The sequence below is a fragment of the Lipotes vexillifer genome, unplaced genomic scaffold, assembly GCF_000442215.2.
Source record: "Lipotes vexillifer unplaced genomic scaffold, Lipotes_vexillifer_v1.1 scaffold419, whole genome shotgun sequence".
In the NCBI taxonomy this organism is placed as follows: domain Eukaryota; kingdom Metazoa; phylum Chordata; class Mammalia; order Artiodactyla; family Lipotidae; genus Lipotes; species Lipotes vexillifer.
The window spans coordinates 1,449,797-1,467,703 of NW_006786333.1; the positions used below are offsets into that span (position 1 = coordinate 1,449,797).

Genomic DNA, 17,907 nt, shown 5'->3' on the forward strand with positions numbered 1-17,907 from the left:
CATTCCTGTAGTGCACGACATATATGTGAGGCCCCCCTGTACATTCTCCTTTACAACAGTCATCACACTTGATAACTCATTGTTTGATATCTGTTTCCCCATAGACTGCAAGCTATGGTACTGTGTACCAGAGAGGCACTGTTCTAGGAGTTTGAAATGTGTCAGGAAATAAAATAAAGATCCTTATCTTTTGTTTATTTGGCACTGCACCCCTAGAACCTACCAGAGGGTCTGGCACCCACTGGTTCTCAATAAATGTTTACTGAATGAATAAATGAATCAATTAGGAGGGGCAGGTAGAAGCAAAAGAAAAAATATTACAGAGAAAAGGAAATATTTGGGTTTAATCTATTAACTCCCAGATTTTTATTAAAATCTTAATATGTTTTTGATTAATCAGGATAACCGTTTTAATAATTTAACGCATCTTTAAAAGCAGAAATGCTACCAAGTATATATTAATTCCCAGAGCGACCTATGATCCAGGTTCTGAAGGAGGACATGTGCTTCAGGATACTGCACTCACTCTTTTGTCAGACTAAAATTTCCAGTGACATTTCCCAGTGCTTAGCCTGTGTTTGTGTTCACCGATTTTCAAAAGGTGACTTTTGAAAGTCACCTTTCAAGTCACCTTTGCAAGTCTTCTCCCAGTAATTAGAGGCATTTATCTTAAAGCTCATCGGGGTTTAGCAGGGAGGTTACAGGCTGTCATCTGCATTGTTATTGACTCCCTCAATCAGAGGCAATGGCATTTCACCTCCATGCAAAATATTAGTAGATTAACAGTCCCCACTCTGCATTCATTTGGGAAATATCTTCTGCTTGTGATGATGAATGTGACAAGCAGGGAGTAATCAGAGACACTCTGGTAATACCTTTAAGCCTTGCAATCAACAGTTAAAGAAAGCTCTGGCTCTGCAGCTTGCAGTTGGGCTTTGGTCTGTAGGGTAAATTTCTATTTTTATGACACGACACAGAAGTCAGCATTGCTAATTTCCAGGAGAAACAAGCAACAACCCCAACAAAAAAGAGCCAGAGAAACATCCACCCTGATTTTCTTGAATCTTTCATGTCACTCAATGTCTCTTTTAGACCATAAATGGACTCTGGCATTGTGAACAACTTTCATGTCAGATTTATAATTATCTGACATGACAACTTTGACTCAAAGGGCAAATTCTAATAAACATTTCTTTATAGTGATAAAAAGACTGCAAAGAGATTATTATTCAAATGTCGTTGACTGTCTCTTTCAATCTAAGGGCATTTTAGGCTAATGAAGAGATTTTTAACACAGTAAATTGTTAGGTCATAGGAGCTCTGTGGATGGGTTTCAGTAGATTTACCTAAAATTTATGGAAAGCATCTTATGTGCATTTTATTGGGATGGGCATCTATCACTTTCATCAGATTCTCCACAGCTTGTAACCCCACTAGACAAGAATCTCTGGTCTCGTGAGAAGAGCTAAGGGCTGAAGGGAGGGTTATGCCGAGGTCTGCTACCACCACGGAGCACCCCGAGCTGTTTTGGTTTTAGTGTCTTCTGCAAAATGCCTCAGCTGGCCAACGATCCTCTGTCTCCTCTATTCCATAATTGAATCTCTGATGTGTGGGGGTCATAAATTTAGCTGAGTTTTCACCTCCAGCTTCCTGTATTCTAATAACTGTACTAACCAGTGATTCAGCTTCATCCTTCTTTGGCACATTCAGTATTATTAACCACAAAACAAACTATTTATGAACAAAGTTAATATTTGCATTGTATAGATGGAGCAGAAAGATCGATGCCTTCCATTTTGAGACAATATCACTTCTTTATGACAAGTCAAACCCTTAATAACTTTTTGGGCCATCAGAATCTCATTTTTTTATGTGGTAACCTATGATAAAGTCTAACTTACAATTTAAGTCTAATATAACACTGTATCAATTCTGTTTATAAGCCTATCAATTTTATTAGGTTTTCAAAGACAGAACAGTTGAGAAACTGGGCCAATATTGCTTAAAATGATCAAAAAGTTATTTAAAAATACTTTAAAGTTCGGGGGCCACAGAATTCTAGTCAAGGTTAAAATTTATCATTTTTTGTAAAATCAATGAAACTAAAGTGAAAGTGTTTTTACCATCATGGCTTAATAAAGGCAAATCAGGTCAAAATTACCGATTATTTTTCATTGGATCTCCGCCCAAGAAAAGTTACCTTTTTAAGGTAAAAGGATTTCTAAATGAGAAAAACATAGGATAATTAGAAATCTGAAAGATTGTTCTTGTACTAGACATGTAAAATATATCTAACTTACTGTCATGATGAGCCCCTTTTCCTGGAAGTATTTAACCAGTGGAGCAGCGTTCTGCTTGAAGTTCATTAGTCTCCTTTGGGTAGCTTTCAGATTGTCATCAGGCCGTCCCTGTTGCTCTGCACGCTTCAGTAATCTTTCTTTGAGCCTCTGATTGGTACAGGCCAGGAACACCACTAAGTCGGGAGTACAGATCTGTGGAGAGCATCAAACAAGTAGACAGGCATTCAACATACCAACCAATGTGAGTGTGGGCAGTGGCATTTCTCTCTTCTGGGTCTGTGGAGGCTGCCATATTTTTGACCCTCTATGTTTTTGCCAGCATATTTCCAGGGCTACGGCTCCACACAAGGCCAGGAGGAGCTATTGTTATTACAGTCCATGTAAATGGTATACTTCAGCTCACAGAGTCGTGTACAGTGGCCCTCCAAATTTCTGGAAAATACTTTTGGTCTATGCTCAAATAAGTTTTCAAGTTTCAAGTTAAGATCAATATAGGCCAGACTCTGCCAAAGGTAGATGTGACCTGTTTAGAGGGGAAATGACTATTGAGCTACAGATATTCTCTACAGTAAACAAGTACTGCTGCTATTATTACTATGTGCTGCCCTTTTAAAAGTATGTACTGTATGCCAGGTCCAGTGCTAAGTTATTTCCTTATGCTGTTGCTAAACTTTACAACAATCTGCAAGGTAAATATTATCTCCATTTTAAAGATGAGCAAACTGAGGCTCTGAGAAATTAAGTACTTGTCTGAGGTCACATGGTCAGTAAGGTCAAAGATGATATTTGATCCCAGGTCTATCTGGTCTGTGGTCTGTGTTCCCTCCACTATTACAAAGAATCAAATGGCTCAAAGGCCTTCATAAATTTCTGAAAATACCAAGGAATAACATGAAAAGAACCTATGAACTAAACAGTTTTTATTTAACTCAATTAGAACTAGTAACGTATGTAAAAGATAACATGATCATTTAAAGTGAATGTACTTTCTTGTTGAAAATGGGACAAGAAAAAGAGGCAGTTTTGCATAGTGCTTTAAAGAAATGATCTCCAAAATTTTTTTATTGTATCCTCACATTAGTATATTATTTGAGCATCTACCTCAATAAATATATACTTATTAAATTATAAATTATGCATGAATGTATGATAGCCATGTACTACCATACTAATATATTGTATGTATTACATATATACATACATACATATGTATGTATGTAATATATTGTATAATAGTATGTATGTTGTAAAATACACACAAAAATACAATTTTAAAAGGATGACAGGGCTTCCCTGGTGGCACAGTGGTTGAGAGTCTGCCTGCCGATGCAGGGGACACAGGTTCCTGCCCCGGTTCGGGAAGATCCCACATGCCGCAGAGCGGCTGGGCGCGTGAGCCATGGCCGCTGAGCCTGCGCGTCCAGAGCCTGTGCTCCGCAATGGGAGAGGCCACAACAGTGAGAGGCCCGCGTACCGCAAAAAAAAAAAAAAAAAAAGGATGACATATGATAATCATAATTGTAACATTTTCTTCCCACACTACAGTGGTTTGCCTTGTGCACTCTTGAGACCACTGGTTAGAAAATGGACCCTGGAGTCTGGGAAACATGGATTACAATTCTTGCCCTAGCATTTATCAGCTGAGCTATGGGCATATGGCTTAACTTTACTAAGCCTCCATATCTTCATCTTTCAAAAGAGATACATGAACCTCCTCCCTGAGTTATTATAAAGATTAAATAAGATCAGCACAAACTTGATCAATGGTAGGTGCTCAACGAATTTTAGCCATGTTTACTATCTCTTGGTTTTCATGATTCTATATTGTCCTGGTTCTCATTTAACTTTTTGTTCTGTATTTTTTTTTTCTCTTTGCTCAAATTTTTTTCCGTAAAAATGTAACACTCACAAATAATGATGTTTATGAGCCTTAGATAATGTTTTGTCTTGTTTTTCCCTCTCCAGGTTCTTATTCTCTCAGCTCCCTTCCACTGTTCTGGTTTCAACCACCTATCTTTTGTTGATGGATTCCAAATGTTCATTTTCAGCACTGACTTTCAACAGCACTTATATCCTATATTATCAAATGCTTATATGACGGCTCTACCTGAAAGTCTTTTTTTTTTAAGTTTTTTTTGACGGGGATCATTTTTAAAGTCTTTATTGAATTTGTTACAGTATTGCTTCCGTTTCTATGTTTTGGTTTTTTGGCCGTGAGGCATGTGGGATCTTAGCTCCCCAACCAGGGATTGAACCCACACCCCCTGCACTGGAAGGCGAAGCCTTAACCACTGGACTGCCAGGGAAGTCCCTGAAAGTCTTAATATTACGTGTGACTCAGCAAGGCCAAATCAGTTCAGTACCTTTTTACCTGAATGAAATTCCCATCTTGCTTATATATGTATTTGTTTATTTATTTATTTTTATGGTAGCAACACTACTTTCCTGAATCTCTCAACTAGAAGTCTTTTTTAAAACTTTTTTTTAATTGAATGAAAGATTAAAAAAAAAAATTTATTTATTTATTTTTGGCTGCGTTGGGTCTTCGTTGCTGTGCGCAGGCTTTCTCTAGTTGCGGTGAGTAGGTACGGGAGCTACTCTTCGCTGTGATGCGTGGGCTTCTCATTGCAGTTGCGGAGCACGGGCTCTAGGCACACAGGCTTCAGTAGTTGTGGCTTGTGGGCTCTAGAGAGCAGGCTTAGTATTTGTGGTGCTCAGGCTTAGTTGCTCTGTGGCATGTGGGATCTTCCCGGACCAGGGCTCGAACCTGTGTCCTCTGCGTTGGCAGGTGGATTCTTAACCACTGTGCCACCAAGGAAGCCCTGAATGAAAGATTCTTTAAATTCTATAGTGTTTGACAATTTTCAAAAGTTTCACAAATGTGATTTCATATAATCCCATAATAACTCCTTTTAAAATTCCCTACTCTTACATCGCCCCTCCCCACCTCTCCCTGGTAACCACTAGTTTGTTCTCTATATCTGTGAGTCTGCTTCTTTTTTGTTTTATTCCCTAGTTTGTTGCATTTTTAGGATTCCACATATAAGTGATATCATATAGCATTTGTCTTTCTCTGTCTGATTTATTTCACTTAGCATAATGCCCTCCAAGTCTATCCATGTTGCTACAAGTGGCATATACACCACATCTTCATCCATTCATCTGCTGATGGACATTTAGGTTACTTCCGTACCTTGGCAATTATAAATAACGCTGCTATGAACATTGTATCTTTTCGAATTCTCAGCTATAAATCTTAGTATCATTTTTAACCCTTGTCAAAACTTCAATCTCTCAGAGCTATCACCATGGACTGTGGAGTTTGGTCTTGAGACACTATTCAGATTCCCCTTCCCCCAGTTCCTACTGCCACTGTGTAAGCACAGGCACATACTTGTATAAGTGATTAAGAGAATGAATTTTAGAATCAGATCATCCTGATTTTACATCTAGAATCTGCTATTAGTCATTTGTCCTTGGGCAAAAGGTTCAATATCTCTGAGCTTCAGTTTTCCCAACTATTTTTCCCTTCCCATCTCAGTAGTTTAATATGTCCCATAAAACACTTTTAAGTAGCTTTTGAGAACCCTTAACAATTTATAAAATCACTTTGTAATTTTTGTGTGATATATGGTAAAGAGATTATCTGAAGTTAAAACTTTTATACTATCAAATATTATAATGCAAAATTCAAATTAAATAAAATCTTTGGTAATATTCAGTCTTACCCAACATAACAAATGACATCCTTTTAAATTTACTTTGAATAGCATATAAGGGAGAAGACAATTTTTGACAAATAAATTAAAATGACAGGGCTTCCCTGGTGGTGCAGTGGTTAAGAATCTGCCGGCCAATGCAGGAGACATGGGTTTGAGCCCTCGTTTGGGAAGATCCCACATGCCGTGGAGCAACTAAGCCCGTGCGCCACAACTGCTGAGCCCACACACCACAACTACTGAAGGCCGTGCGCCTAGAGCCCATGCTCCTCAGCAAGAGAAGCTACCACAATAGAAGCCCTCGTATCACAAGAAAGAGTAGTCGCTGCTCGCCACAACTAGAGAAAGCCCGTGCGCAGCAGCAAAGACCCAACACAGCCAAAAATAAATAAATAAAAATAAATTTATTTTTAAAAAATTAAAATGACATTATATTGTTCTTGGTTTGGTCATATTGTATATTAAAATATGGAAAAAACTTCAACTACTAGCTCAGTGTTGAATGCAGGTAAAACTTGCATTTAGAAATTCTTGCATTTTGCATTTAAACAAATTAAATGCTTTACTTTAATACATTTTGTGTTTTGTTTCAGACTGCAATGTATGTGCTTCTCCCTACTTAACACAATGAGGTTATGGGGAGACTTAAATATGTAATCATCACTATGTTTTGTCTTTTAGAATTGGCTTTTGAAATTAGCTTGAAATTTATAAAAGACTTTTTTACACTTTGAATAAACCTGCATTTTGTTTATTTTAATTAATAGACTTAAAAAAAAGCAGTTACAAGTTTACAGGAAACAAGTAGAATATCTAAGATATTTGTTGTTGCTGTTGTTTCTTTAATTTCTCCCAATACTTTTTATTGCAGAGCTCCTTAGTTTTCTATGTAATGTTCTTGCCCATTTAAAAATTATTCCTACGTATTTGATATTTATTTTTATTTTTTAATATATTTTTTATATCTAAGATTTTTGATCAATGAATGCAACTTCAGGTCTGATATAGATGACTTTGAAATGAATCTGCAAAGTTATTTAATTTTATAATTGTAATTAACTTGCTGTCTTTTCTTGGTATAAACTAATCAGCGTATAACCAGTGATACAAAAAATTAAAACGTGGAACAGGTGAGACCTCCATGGCAGCTGGGATAAACAGCTAACTGCTCAACAGTGATCTCAGCCACAAGCATGCTCACCTGATTCCTAGTCACCCCCACATATGCCCACTCATTAGGACCCTCACATGCTCACCTGATTCCTAGTCACCCCCACATATGCCCACTCATTAGGACCCTCGTTCTCCAACAATGCTCAATTTTAAAAGAAAAAATTTAATTGTTTATGTTTTTTCCCCCCAAAATGTAAAATAGGAGCAGACACCATTCTTTCCCAGAAGATGTGAAGCACCTAGAAAGTTTTCATGAAATTCACTCATGAAACATTGAAAAGTATCACCAAAGTGGATCCTTGGCATACCTTTTCTTAGCCTATGTTCTCAAAATGTATTTGCTGATGGAATGAATGAGTGAGTCAATAAAAAATGAGAACAAAGACCAAGCTATCACTTTTGTCTACATGGAAGTAAACTTCCCAATTGCTGATAGTTTTTCTGCCATTGGATCAACTAAATCAATCTTTTTTTCCCTGTCATTATATGGACAAGTCAATCTTCCTCTATCCATTTTCTCAAAGTCCCTTATCTGAATGATTACTCTGTTAAAAAGAACCTATGACCATCTTTGATTAGCAAAGATGTATTATTCACAGTATCAGACTACTAAATGAGCTTATTTCAGTGAGCAGTGCTTTTGACTGCCATATTCTTTATGAAGACATGTTAAAAGGCCTACACTCCTTAGTTCAGATCACTGTCAGAAACCAAGAAGCAAAGTATGAAAAAAAAAAAAAAAACCCCACAAAGAGAGAAGATCACAGTTGGAACAAAAACTGGAATCACAGAAATAAGAGATGAGAAAATCTTGGAGGTTATCTAGCCCAAATTAATGCCAAACCTGTAATCATCTCTACAATCTCTTGACAAGTGATTTTAAAACTTGAATGTTCTTTCTGAGCATTTCTTGTGATGCCTCACTACTTTTGAGGCAGCCCCTTTCATTACTGGATAACTCTAATAACTGGGAAGTTCTTTCTAATACTGGGCTAAAATTTTCTTTCTTAATTCTGCCTATAGGGAAAATGTAAAAGAAATAATTTCTTTCACCCATTAAGCATTTATTGAATATACACCATTATTGCAGAGGCTAGACTAGATCAAAAAGGGAAAAAGGATAGATACCTGGACTTCACTATCATTTAACATGGAGATAATTTCTGGGCAAAGCTCTTAATGGACTATGGGGCTGAGGGGACAAAAACTGGAATATGGGGCCCACCACGGAGGAGGAGCTCTAGAAACTACTACTGCTGCTCCCAACTTAGGTTCCTGGTTGGAATCCTAAAGGGCTATACCATCAGAGTTTGTGTGAATCAGCCTTCACAGGACTAAATTCCATTTAGAATCATCCCATATCCTCATTATACTAAATGTGTTAATAGCCAACTAGGCACTGAAAACAGAATTAGTGAACTAAAAGTTCAGGAGAAAATAGTGAAGCAAGTGGGAGAGAGGGGTCGGAAAAGTACAGAAAAGAGCAACAGAGACATAGGAGACAATGCTTAGAAAATTCTAGAAGAAGAAGAGAGAAAATGAAGAAGCAGTGTTTGAAAATGTAATAGCTAAGAATTTTCCAAACTCATAAATAATATCAAGTCCCAGATTCAAGAAGCAATATAAAAACCAAGAAAAATCTCAGATCTAAGCACATCATAGTAAAACTGCAGAAAGCCTAGACAGACCAAAAAAAAAAAAAAAATCTTTAAAGCAGCCAGAAAAAAGAAATGATAGATTACCTTCAGAGGAGCAATAACAAGACAGCTAAATTTGCCAAAGAAACAATGAAAGCCAGAAAACGATGAAATGACATCTTTAAAGTACCAATAAAAAATAACTGCCCATCTAGGTTTCAATATCCAGTCAAAATATCTTTCAAACACTAAAAGTAAATACAGATATTTTCAAACAAACAAACACTGACAGAATTCTCATCAGAAATTCTACTCTAATGGAAATATTAAAGAATATTCTTCTGGTAGAAGAAAAATGATCCAAGATAGAAATCTGGCCCAGAGGAATGAATGAAGAGCAATGAAATGATAACTCTGTGGGTGAACCTAAATGAAGATTGACCATATAAAAAATATTAAAAGTATCTTGTGGTACTTAAAACAGAGATGAGTCATGAGGCAGGTAAATGAAGTTCAACCTTTCTAAGGTCTTGCTTAGGAAGTGGTAAAAGTACTGATTTCTATGAGACATGAATAAGTTAATGATGCGTGTCATAATCCGTAGAACAGGAATCAGCGAACTTTTTTTGTAAAGGGTCAGACAGCAAACATTTTAGGTTTTTCAGGCCATGTGGTCTTGTAGCATCAAAGCAGCCATAGGCAGGAAAGCAGGAGTGGGGACTGGGGAGAATGCAGAGGAGGGGGCAAGCCAGTGCAAAGGTGCAGTGTCGGGTTAGTCACTGTGATGAGGACTGGGACGCCATGCTGCTGGCCCTTCTAAGGGGACCTGTGTGAGGAGCCTCTATTTATCAGAGCCTGTCCCCTGCTGGTCAAAAGTACCCCCTTGGCACATTGCCTCCTTCACACTTTCACAATGTGTATATCTCAGGGCAGGAAGTCAGTGAGTTGCTGTCCTGGGCAGCAGTACATGGGTACAAAACTGGTCACAGCAGCAAAGGTCAAATAAAAGGTGGGCTGAGAGAATATAAGGTAGGGCATCAGAGGTGCTCGATACAGCAGTACACTTGAAATATAAAGACACAGAAATGCTAAAAGTAAAGGGATAGAAAAAACATACCATGGAAACATTAACCAATAGAAAGCTGGTAAAACCATACAAATATCAAATCCAATTAAAAATGGGCAAAGGAAAAAAAATTGAAAATATCAATTGAAAGTATCCACTAGGAAAGTGGGTCTTGAAAGTTCTCATCGTGAGGAAAAATTTTTATAACTACGTATGGTGATGGACATTAACTAGACTTACTCTGGTGATCATTTTGCAGTATATACAAATATGGAATCATTAGGTTGTAGACCTGAAACTAATATAATTGTAATTAATACAATTATTCCTCAATAAATTTTTTAAATTAATAAAATGCCTAACAATCCATTTTCTACAAAATAAAGGGCAAAGGACTTGAACAGACGTTTCTCATTAGAGGACATACAAATGGCCAACAGGTACAAAAAAATGTGCTCAGAATCACTAATCATCACGGAAGTGCAAATCAAAACCACAACAGGAGAATTCCTTGGCAGTCCAGTGGTTAGGGCTTGGCGTTTTCACTGCTGGGGCCCAGGTTCGATCCCTGGTTGGGGAACTAAGATCTCTCGTGCTGTGCAGTGCGGCAAAAAATACCCCCCAAAACAAACAACAACAACAACAACAAAACAACACAATGAGATATCACCTCACACCTGTTAGAAGGGCCATTATCAAAAGACAAAAGATAAGTGTTGGTAAGGATGTGAGGAAAAGGGAACCCTTGTGCACTGTTGGTGGGAATGTAAATTGGTTCAGCGACAATGGAAAACAGCATGGAGATTCCTCAAAAAACATTAAAAATAGAACTACCTCAATTCAGTAATCCAACTTCTGGGTATATATCCAAAGGAAATAAAATCAGTATGTCAAAGGGATATCTGCACTCCCTTGATCATTGCAGCATTATTTACAATAGCCAAGATATGGAAACAACCTAAAAGTCCCTTGATGAATGAATAGGTAAAGAAAATTAGTATTATATATGTGTATATATATATATATATATATATATATATACACACACACACACACACAGCTAAATATTCAGCCTTAAACAAGCAGGAAAACCTGCCATTTGTGACAACATGGATGTACCTGGAAGACACTATGTTAAGTGTAATAAGCCAGACACAGAAAAACAAATATTGCATGATCTCACTTGTATGTGGAGTCTAACACAGTCAAATCCACAAAAGCAGAGAGTAGAATGGTTGTTGTCAGACGCTGGGTGGAGGGGGAGATGGGGAGATGTTGGTCAAAGGGTGCAAGGTATCAGTCATGCAAGATGAATAAGTTCTGGAGATCTAATGTACAGCAATGTGACCACAGATAGTTAATAGTACTGTATTGTGTACTTGAACTTTGCTTAGAGGGTAGATCTCAAATGTTCTCATCACAAAAAAAATTTTTTTTAAAAAGAAGAAAGTTGTAACTGTGTGAAGTGTGGCTATGTTAGTGAGCTGGATTGTGGCGACTATGTCACAATGTATATATATATACCGAAACGTCAAATTGTATATGCCTTAAACATATGCAATTTTTATTTGCCAAATATACCTCAATAAAGGTGAAAAAAAAATCAGACAAAGTAGTCGACTTTAGGGAGAGAAATATTACTAGAGGTAAAGAGTGTCATTTCATTATGATAAAAGATTTAATTATCCAGGAAGACATAATAACTCTTAATTTGCATTACCCAATAATATATGCTCAAAGTATACTGAACTTGGACAGGACTAAAAGTAGAAAGTTACAAATCCACAGTCACAGTGGGAGATTTTCATAAATCTTTCCAAATAACTGATAGAACAAGTGGCAAAAAAATCAATATGGAAAAAAAATCAGTAAGGTTATAGAAGAGTTTAATATAATTAACAAATTGATATATATTTATAAACTATAACCATCAAGTTGAACACAAAAATTTTTAAATACAGACAGAAAATTTAAGAAAGTTGACCATATTCTGAGCCATAAAGGAAATCTAAACAAATTTCAAATGATCACACAGATTATCTTTAATGACTACAATGGAAATAAACTTTGCATAAATAATAAAAATATAAATAGAAAATCCCCGTTTGGAAATTAAGCAATACATTTCAATATAATTCCTGGGTCAAAGAAATCACAATGGGAATAAAACTATTTTTAATTAAATTATGATCAAATTATATATAACATTCCTAAACTTGTGGGATGTAGCTATATCCATAGTTACAGGGACATTTAATGCCTTAAATGAATATATTAGGGGAAAAAAGAAAGGTTGAAATTAGTGATCTAAGCATCCATCTCAAAATGGTGAAAAAAAAAGAAGAAAAAAAATCAGACCTTTTAGGTCTACAAAAAAGGAAAAATATAAGAGCATAAATTAAATTACATACATAGTTAAAATGCATAATAAACACATTATAGCTAAGGGTTCATTCTTTGAAAACACTAATAAAATAGATAATCCCTGGTGAAACTAATCAAGGAAGAGAAAAGGCAAAACATTGAGAATAAAAAGGAAGGTACCCCTAAATATTATACAGAGATTAAGATGATAAAATAGGATATTAAGAAACACTTCATGAAAACAAATTGAAAATATATATGAAATGGACAGATTTCTAGAAAAACACAACTCTCCCGAAAAAAAAAAAAAAAGAATAACCAGAAAACCAGAATGGCTCTTTATTTATGGAAGATATTAAATCCACAGTTCAAAACTCTTACACAAAGAAAACTCTGAACCCAGATGGCTTCACTAGTGAATTGTATCAGACACCAATCTAACAGAAACCCTTCTACTAAATATAAAGAAGTAAATACTTCCCAATTCATTTTATTAGGCCTGCATAATCTTTGAATCCAAAGCCTGAAAAGGACATTGAAAGAAAGAAAAGTTATAGGTCAATCTCACTCATGAACGCAAGCAAATATTCTAAGTAAAATATTAGCAAATGAATCCATCAATGTATAAAAAGGATTATATACACCATGACCAATTCAGGTTTATTCCATGAATGAGAAATGTGTTTACCTTTCAAAAATCAAGCACTGTTATTTACCAAACCAACAGAATAAAAAAGAAAAAAAAAATCATATGATCATCTTAAATATGAAAAAAATCACTTGGTAAAACTTAACATCCCTTCACGATAAATACTCTTATCAAACTAGGAATTCAAGAGAATATCCTTAATCTGATAAATAATAAATACATAGAAGTTACAGCAGGCATCATACTTAACTGGGAAATGCTGAAACCTTCCTTCTGAGATGAAAAAAAGATGCCCATTATCATTATTTCTAGTCAACACTGTAATGGAGATTTTAGACAGTAAATTAAGACATGAAAAAAACCCCCCACAGGATTGAAAGGAAAGAAATATAATAGTCATTTGAGATAATATGATTGTATGTGTAAAAAATCCAAAAGAATTTAAAAGCCATAAGAATAAATATGCAAATTCAGTATGGTCTCTGCCTAGAAGGACAGTATACAAAAATCAATTTTATTTCTATATACTAAGAACAAACAATTTAAAATGAAATAAAAATGCTAGTTAAATAATTAAAAAATCATTTAATTGCCTAGGGGAAAATCTAGTGACAAATGGTACAAGAATACTACACAGACCTTGGCAGAAATTAAAATGAGGTATATGCCATATTCATGAAGGGAACACAATATCATAATGTCACTCTTCCCAAATTGATCTATAGATTTAATGTAATCTTTAAATTCCAGCAGGGTTTTTTTTTGTGTATGTGTGTATGGGAATTGAAAAATTGACTCTGAAATTTATTTGGAAATTCAGACGGCCAAGAATAGCCAAGGCAATCTTCAAGACAATCTTGAAAAAAAAGAATAAAGTGATAGAACTTACTGCCAGATAGTGTGACTTATTACAAATCTACAGTAATTAATACACTGTGGTATTGGTTTTAAGGAAGACCAGTAAACCACTGGAACAGAGAGAGAACTTAGAATCAGATCCACTGTCCAAATATATGCTTTACAACAAAGGTGGTTTTGCAGTGCAGTGAGGAAAGCACGGTGTTTTCAATACATGGTACTGGGTCAATTGGATATTCATATGGAAAACAATGACTCTTGACTCCCTACATTATAGGATATGCGAAGATTCATTCCAAATGGATTTTCAGATCTAAATGTGAAAAGTAAAATGATAAAGATTTTTGAGAAGGTGACATATAAGAAAATAGCTTCTAGACCTTAGGGAAGACAAGGATTTCTTAAATAGGGCCTAAAATACCCTAACCATAACAGAAAAGTTTGATAAATTGGATGGCTTTAAAATTAAAAAACACTAATATATTTATTAAAATAGACTAGTAAGAGAATGAAAATGTCAGTTGCATAGTGGAAGAAGATATTTGCAACATATATAATCAACAAAAGGCTTGTTTTGAAAACATGAAAAGTAATCTTACAAATCAATAAGAGAAGGAGAAAACAATAGAAAAATGGGCAAGAAACTTGATCAGGTATTTTTATAAAAGAGGATATCCAAATGACTAATGAATTGAAAAGGTGCCAACATCATTAATAATCCAGGGAATGCAAATTGAAATACATACCCACCAGAACGGCTAAAATTAAGAAAGAAGACCAACAATATCAAATGTTAGTAAGAATATATAACGGTTGGAGCAAGTTTCTGATAATTCATCAAACAGCACACTCAACACCTGTGTACCTACTATGTGCTAGATTCTATTCTATACACCAAAGACTAACAATGACCACAAATCAGGTATGTCCTTTCCCTGGTTGAGCTTATGGCCAGTTGGAGGAGACAAATTTTAATCAAAGAATCGCACAGATAAATATAAATCTATAACTGTTGTAAGTAGCTCTTACTATGAGAATATTATAATAGGGAGATCCAACCTTATCATGGAGATCATGGAAGGCTCCTATGAGGAACTGACAATTGAGCTGAAATCTGAAGATAAGAAAGGATTAACTAGAGAAAGAAGGGGAGGAAAGAGTGGTCTTTCCAAAAGACCAGAAATTCATAGAGAAGAGCCAGCATGTGGGCCTAAGAGGAATGCAACACCCAAATTTTGCATGAATTTTGCAGCTCACAAGATGAGAATCTTTTAGACATCATCCTCCTAGAGAGGAGACCATCTAAACAGGTAGGCAATTTATTTTTCCAGGATAGGGGAAGCAATTAATGTCTTGATTGGGAATCTCTCCAAATTAAGTTTGACATGTACAAGTAGAAAACTCTAGACACAGGAACAGATGAACTGGGACCCTGGCAAATATGAAGTTCTGTCATCTGTTTTCTTGGTCTGCTCTCTTTGCCCAATTAACATGCATGGGCTCTGCACCACACAACTTGGTTATAAACTCCACGACTTGAGCTATTACATTAAGACCCTTGGGTTTACAGAAAAGGACAAGAAGTAGGATAATGTGAATCTCTAAGGAAAGCAAGTTCAAGACTCTTCTTCCATTCTTCCTCATCCTCTTTTCACTTTTGAGGAGAAAGGTGTGGCCAAAGTTGGTCAGAGCAAGACTTTTCACTGAGCTACAGACTTAGGTAGGGGCATGGTTTCTCTAACTTAAGATCCTCTCTTTTACTTCCAAGAGGTTGAGAAGTAATACCCATTTCTCTTTCTCTTTGTTGCTCATCTTTTTCTTTTTTTTGAACTTGCTTCTTTCTAGTGCAGCTAGTGAGATCGGCTGGACTTAATGTTCAGAAGGCTTGCATTGGGCACCTCTAAGCACTGGCACAATTTATGGCTTCCTGGCTCTACTTCCTGTCTTCTCCTCCAATGGCATTCTCTGGATGAACATTTCTGTGACGACACTGTGACAATCTGAGACTTAGTGGGTGGGATTAGGGTTGGAAGAGGTCTCCTGGCCTGATTTGGTCCTAGGCTCTAAGCTGCTGATAGCCTAGAGGAAAGGAATTCTCCATGTGGTTCAAATGGTACTCTTGGGCTCCACTGGGTTTAAAGACAAAGTTTCACAGTAAAAGAATATACATTTCTTGGGCTTCCCTGGTGGCGCAGTGGTTGAGAGTCTGCCTGCCGATGCAGGGGACGTGGGTTCGTGCCCCGGTCCGGGAGGATCCCACGTGCCGCGGAGCGGCTGGGCGCGTGAGCCATGGCCGCTGAGCCTGCGCGTCTGGAGCCTGTGCTCCGCAACGGGAGAGGCCACAACAGTGAGAGGCCCGCGTACCGCAAAAAAAAAAAAAAAAAAAAAAAAAAAAGAATATACATTTCTGTTGCTGTCCCTGCACGTATTTGATTTAGGGATCATGGCAGAGGACTAGTAGACTAAGGATAGGCTTGCTTGTTCCCCAAATTTTAATCTCTCATATTTCCAATGATCCTAAGCTTTGATTAGGGAGAGGAATAAGACATTTTCTCTGACCTTAAGGAGCTATAGTTTAGTAGTTGAGATGAAACAATACTTATAATACCATATGACTAGCACAATGTTTAAAAAAATATGGGAATAAAGAGGAGGGCCTCTTCCACATGGTTATTCTTATAATACTGGATGTCAGTTAAAATATTCTCCCTAAGCGTTCTTTTTTGCAAGAAAACTGCCATTCCAGATTTCCATTACTGTTACAATTGCGTGAAATTACAGGAATTAAATGAAATTTGTTTCACTGAGGCAAACTCTGATGACAATGTGCAGAAGACCCTACAGCTGTTACTGAGAGAGTAGTTACACCAGCTGCCCTTGCATGGGCATCCTTGGAAACTTGTTAGAAATGCAAATTCATGAGCTCCACTCCATTCTACTGAATCAAAAGCTCTGGAGATGGGACCCAGGAAACTATGTTTTAACCTTTGCTTTATATTATAAGAAACACTGTATACAGACATGAGTGCTTGAAACAGTAACTTAATGAAGTTGTAGGCTCTTTAAAAGTAAAATAAAAACAATAAAAATCCTAAGTGGATCAATATGATTAAGTACAAAAGTGAAAGAAACTAATCGTTTTGTTTCACTTAGGGAGAAAGCTAGTATGTGAAACTTTATTTTTTATAGTTTGGGCGTTTCTCATTGAAAAACTCTATTCTATCCATTTCCATGGCCCATGGTGATCTCTTACAGTCCAATGCATATTGCTTCCACTACTTTAGTTAAATAGTTATCTACGTTACTCTGTCTTTTCATAATTTGTCACATGTCAAATTAATGATATCTGCTGAACAGAGTATATCATTAATGGTTTCAAAAAAATATCATTAGTTTATGAAAAGTACATTTCTGTGGTTTGATTTTTATGGTGCAAATCTTCATTTCAATAAAAGCAACTGGAGTACATTAAGTTGCCAAGATGAAGGAATTTAATGAACAGGAAAAGAATAAGGTTTTATTTAATATATACCGGGATGACAACATGGAAATGAATGTAAATTTATAATGCTATTTTTTCCAAGATATTTTTTCCCCAGCACTAATTTGGTTATGCAGGCATCTACTTCATTCATTTATTTATTCATTCACTTAATATTTACTAGGATCCTATCGGGAGGCAGAAATTGAAGTTCTGGAAAGGTAAACCAAGACTAGATGGGCTGGCATTGCTTTCCACGCTAAGCAGTTGGGGTTTTATCTTATAAACGTGGAAGTAATACCTTTTATTTTGTGCCTTAGAATGAATGAATGGTAGTGCAGGGGGCAAATTGGATAGGGAGAGACTGAAGGCAAGCAGATCAACTAATGGAAGAGCTAATGAACCTGAACTGTCTACAATGATGTGCCCCTTATGAATAGAGGTCAAATAAAGTACAATGTAAAACACAATCATTACTCTTAATGCTTGATTTTAATGATCATTTAGGAAATAGGAGAAACCAGTAGTGCCAGCATTAGGCAAATGACCCTGAAATAAAACAAAAAGACCTTCTGACATTGGAGGGGAGAGTGGAATGAAGACAAATGGGTAGAGTCCAAAAATACAACAGCTGTTCTTACACCTGTGGGATGAGCCATG

At 36.3% G+C, this 17,907-nt stretch overlaps 1 protein-coding gene across 1 annotated transcript in view; it reads right to left on the bottom strand.

The window, feature by feature from the left end:
• AK5 (adenylate kinase 5) overlaps positions 1 to 17,907 on the bottom strand; it is a 245,420-nt gene that overhangs the window by 192,755 nt on the left and 34,758 nt on the right. Inside the window, exon 6 of the mRNA XM_007458720.1 lies at positions 2,301 to 2,492. Coding sequence (XP_007458782.1) covers positions 2,301 to 2,492 — 192 coding nt within the window. The remainder of the gene's footprint in view (positions 1 to 2,300; positions 2,493 to 17,907) is intronic.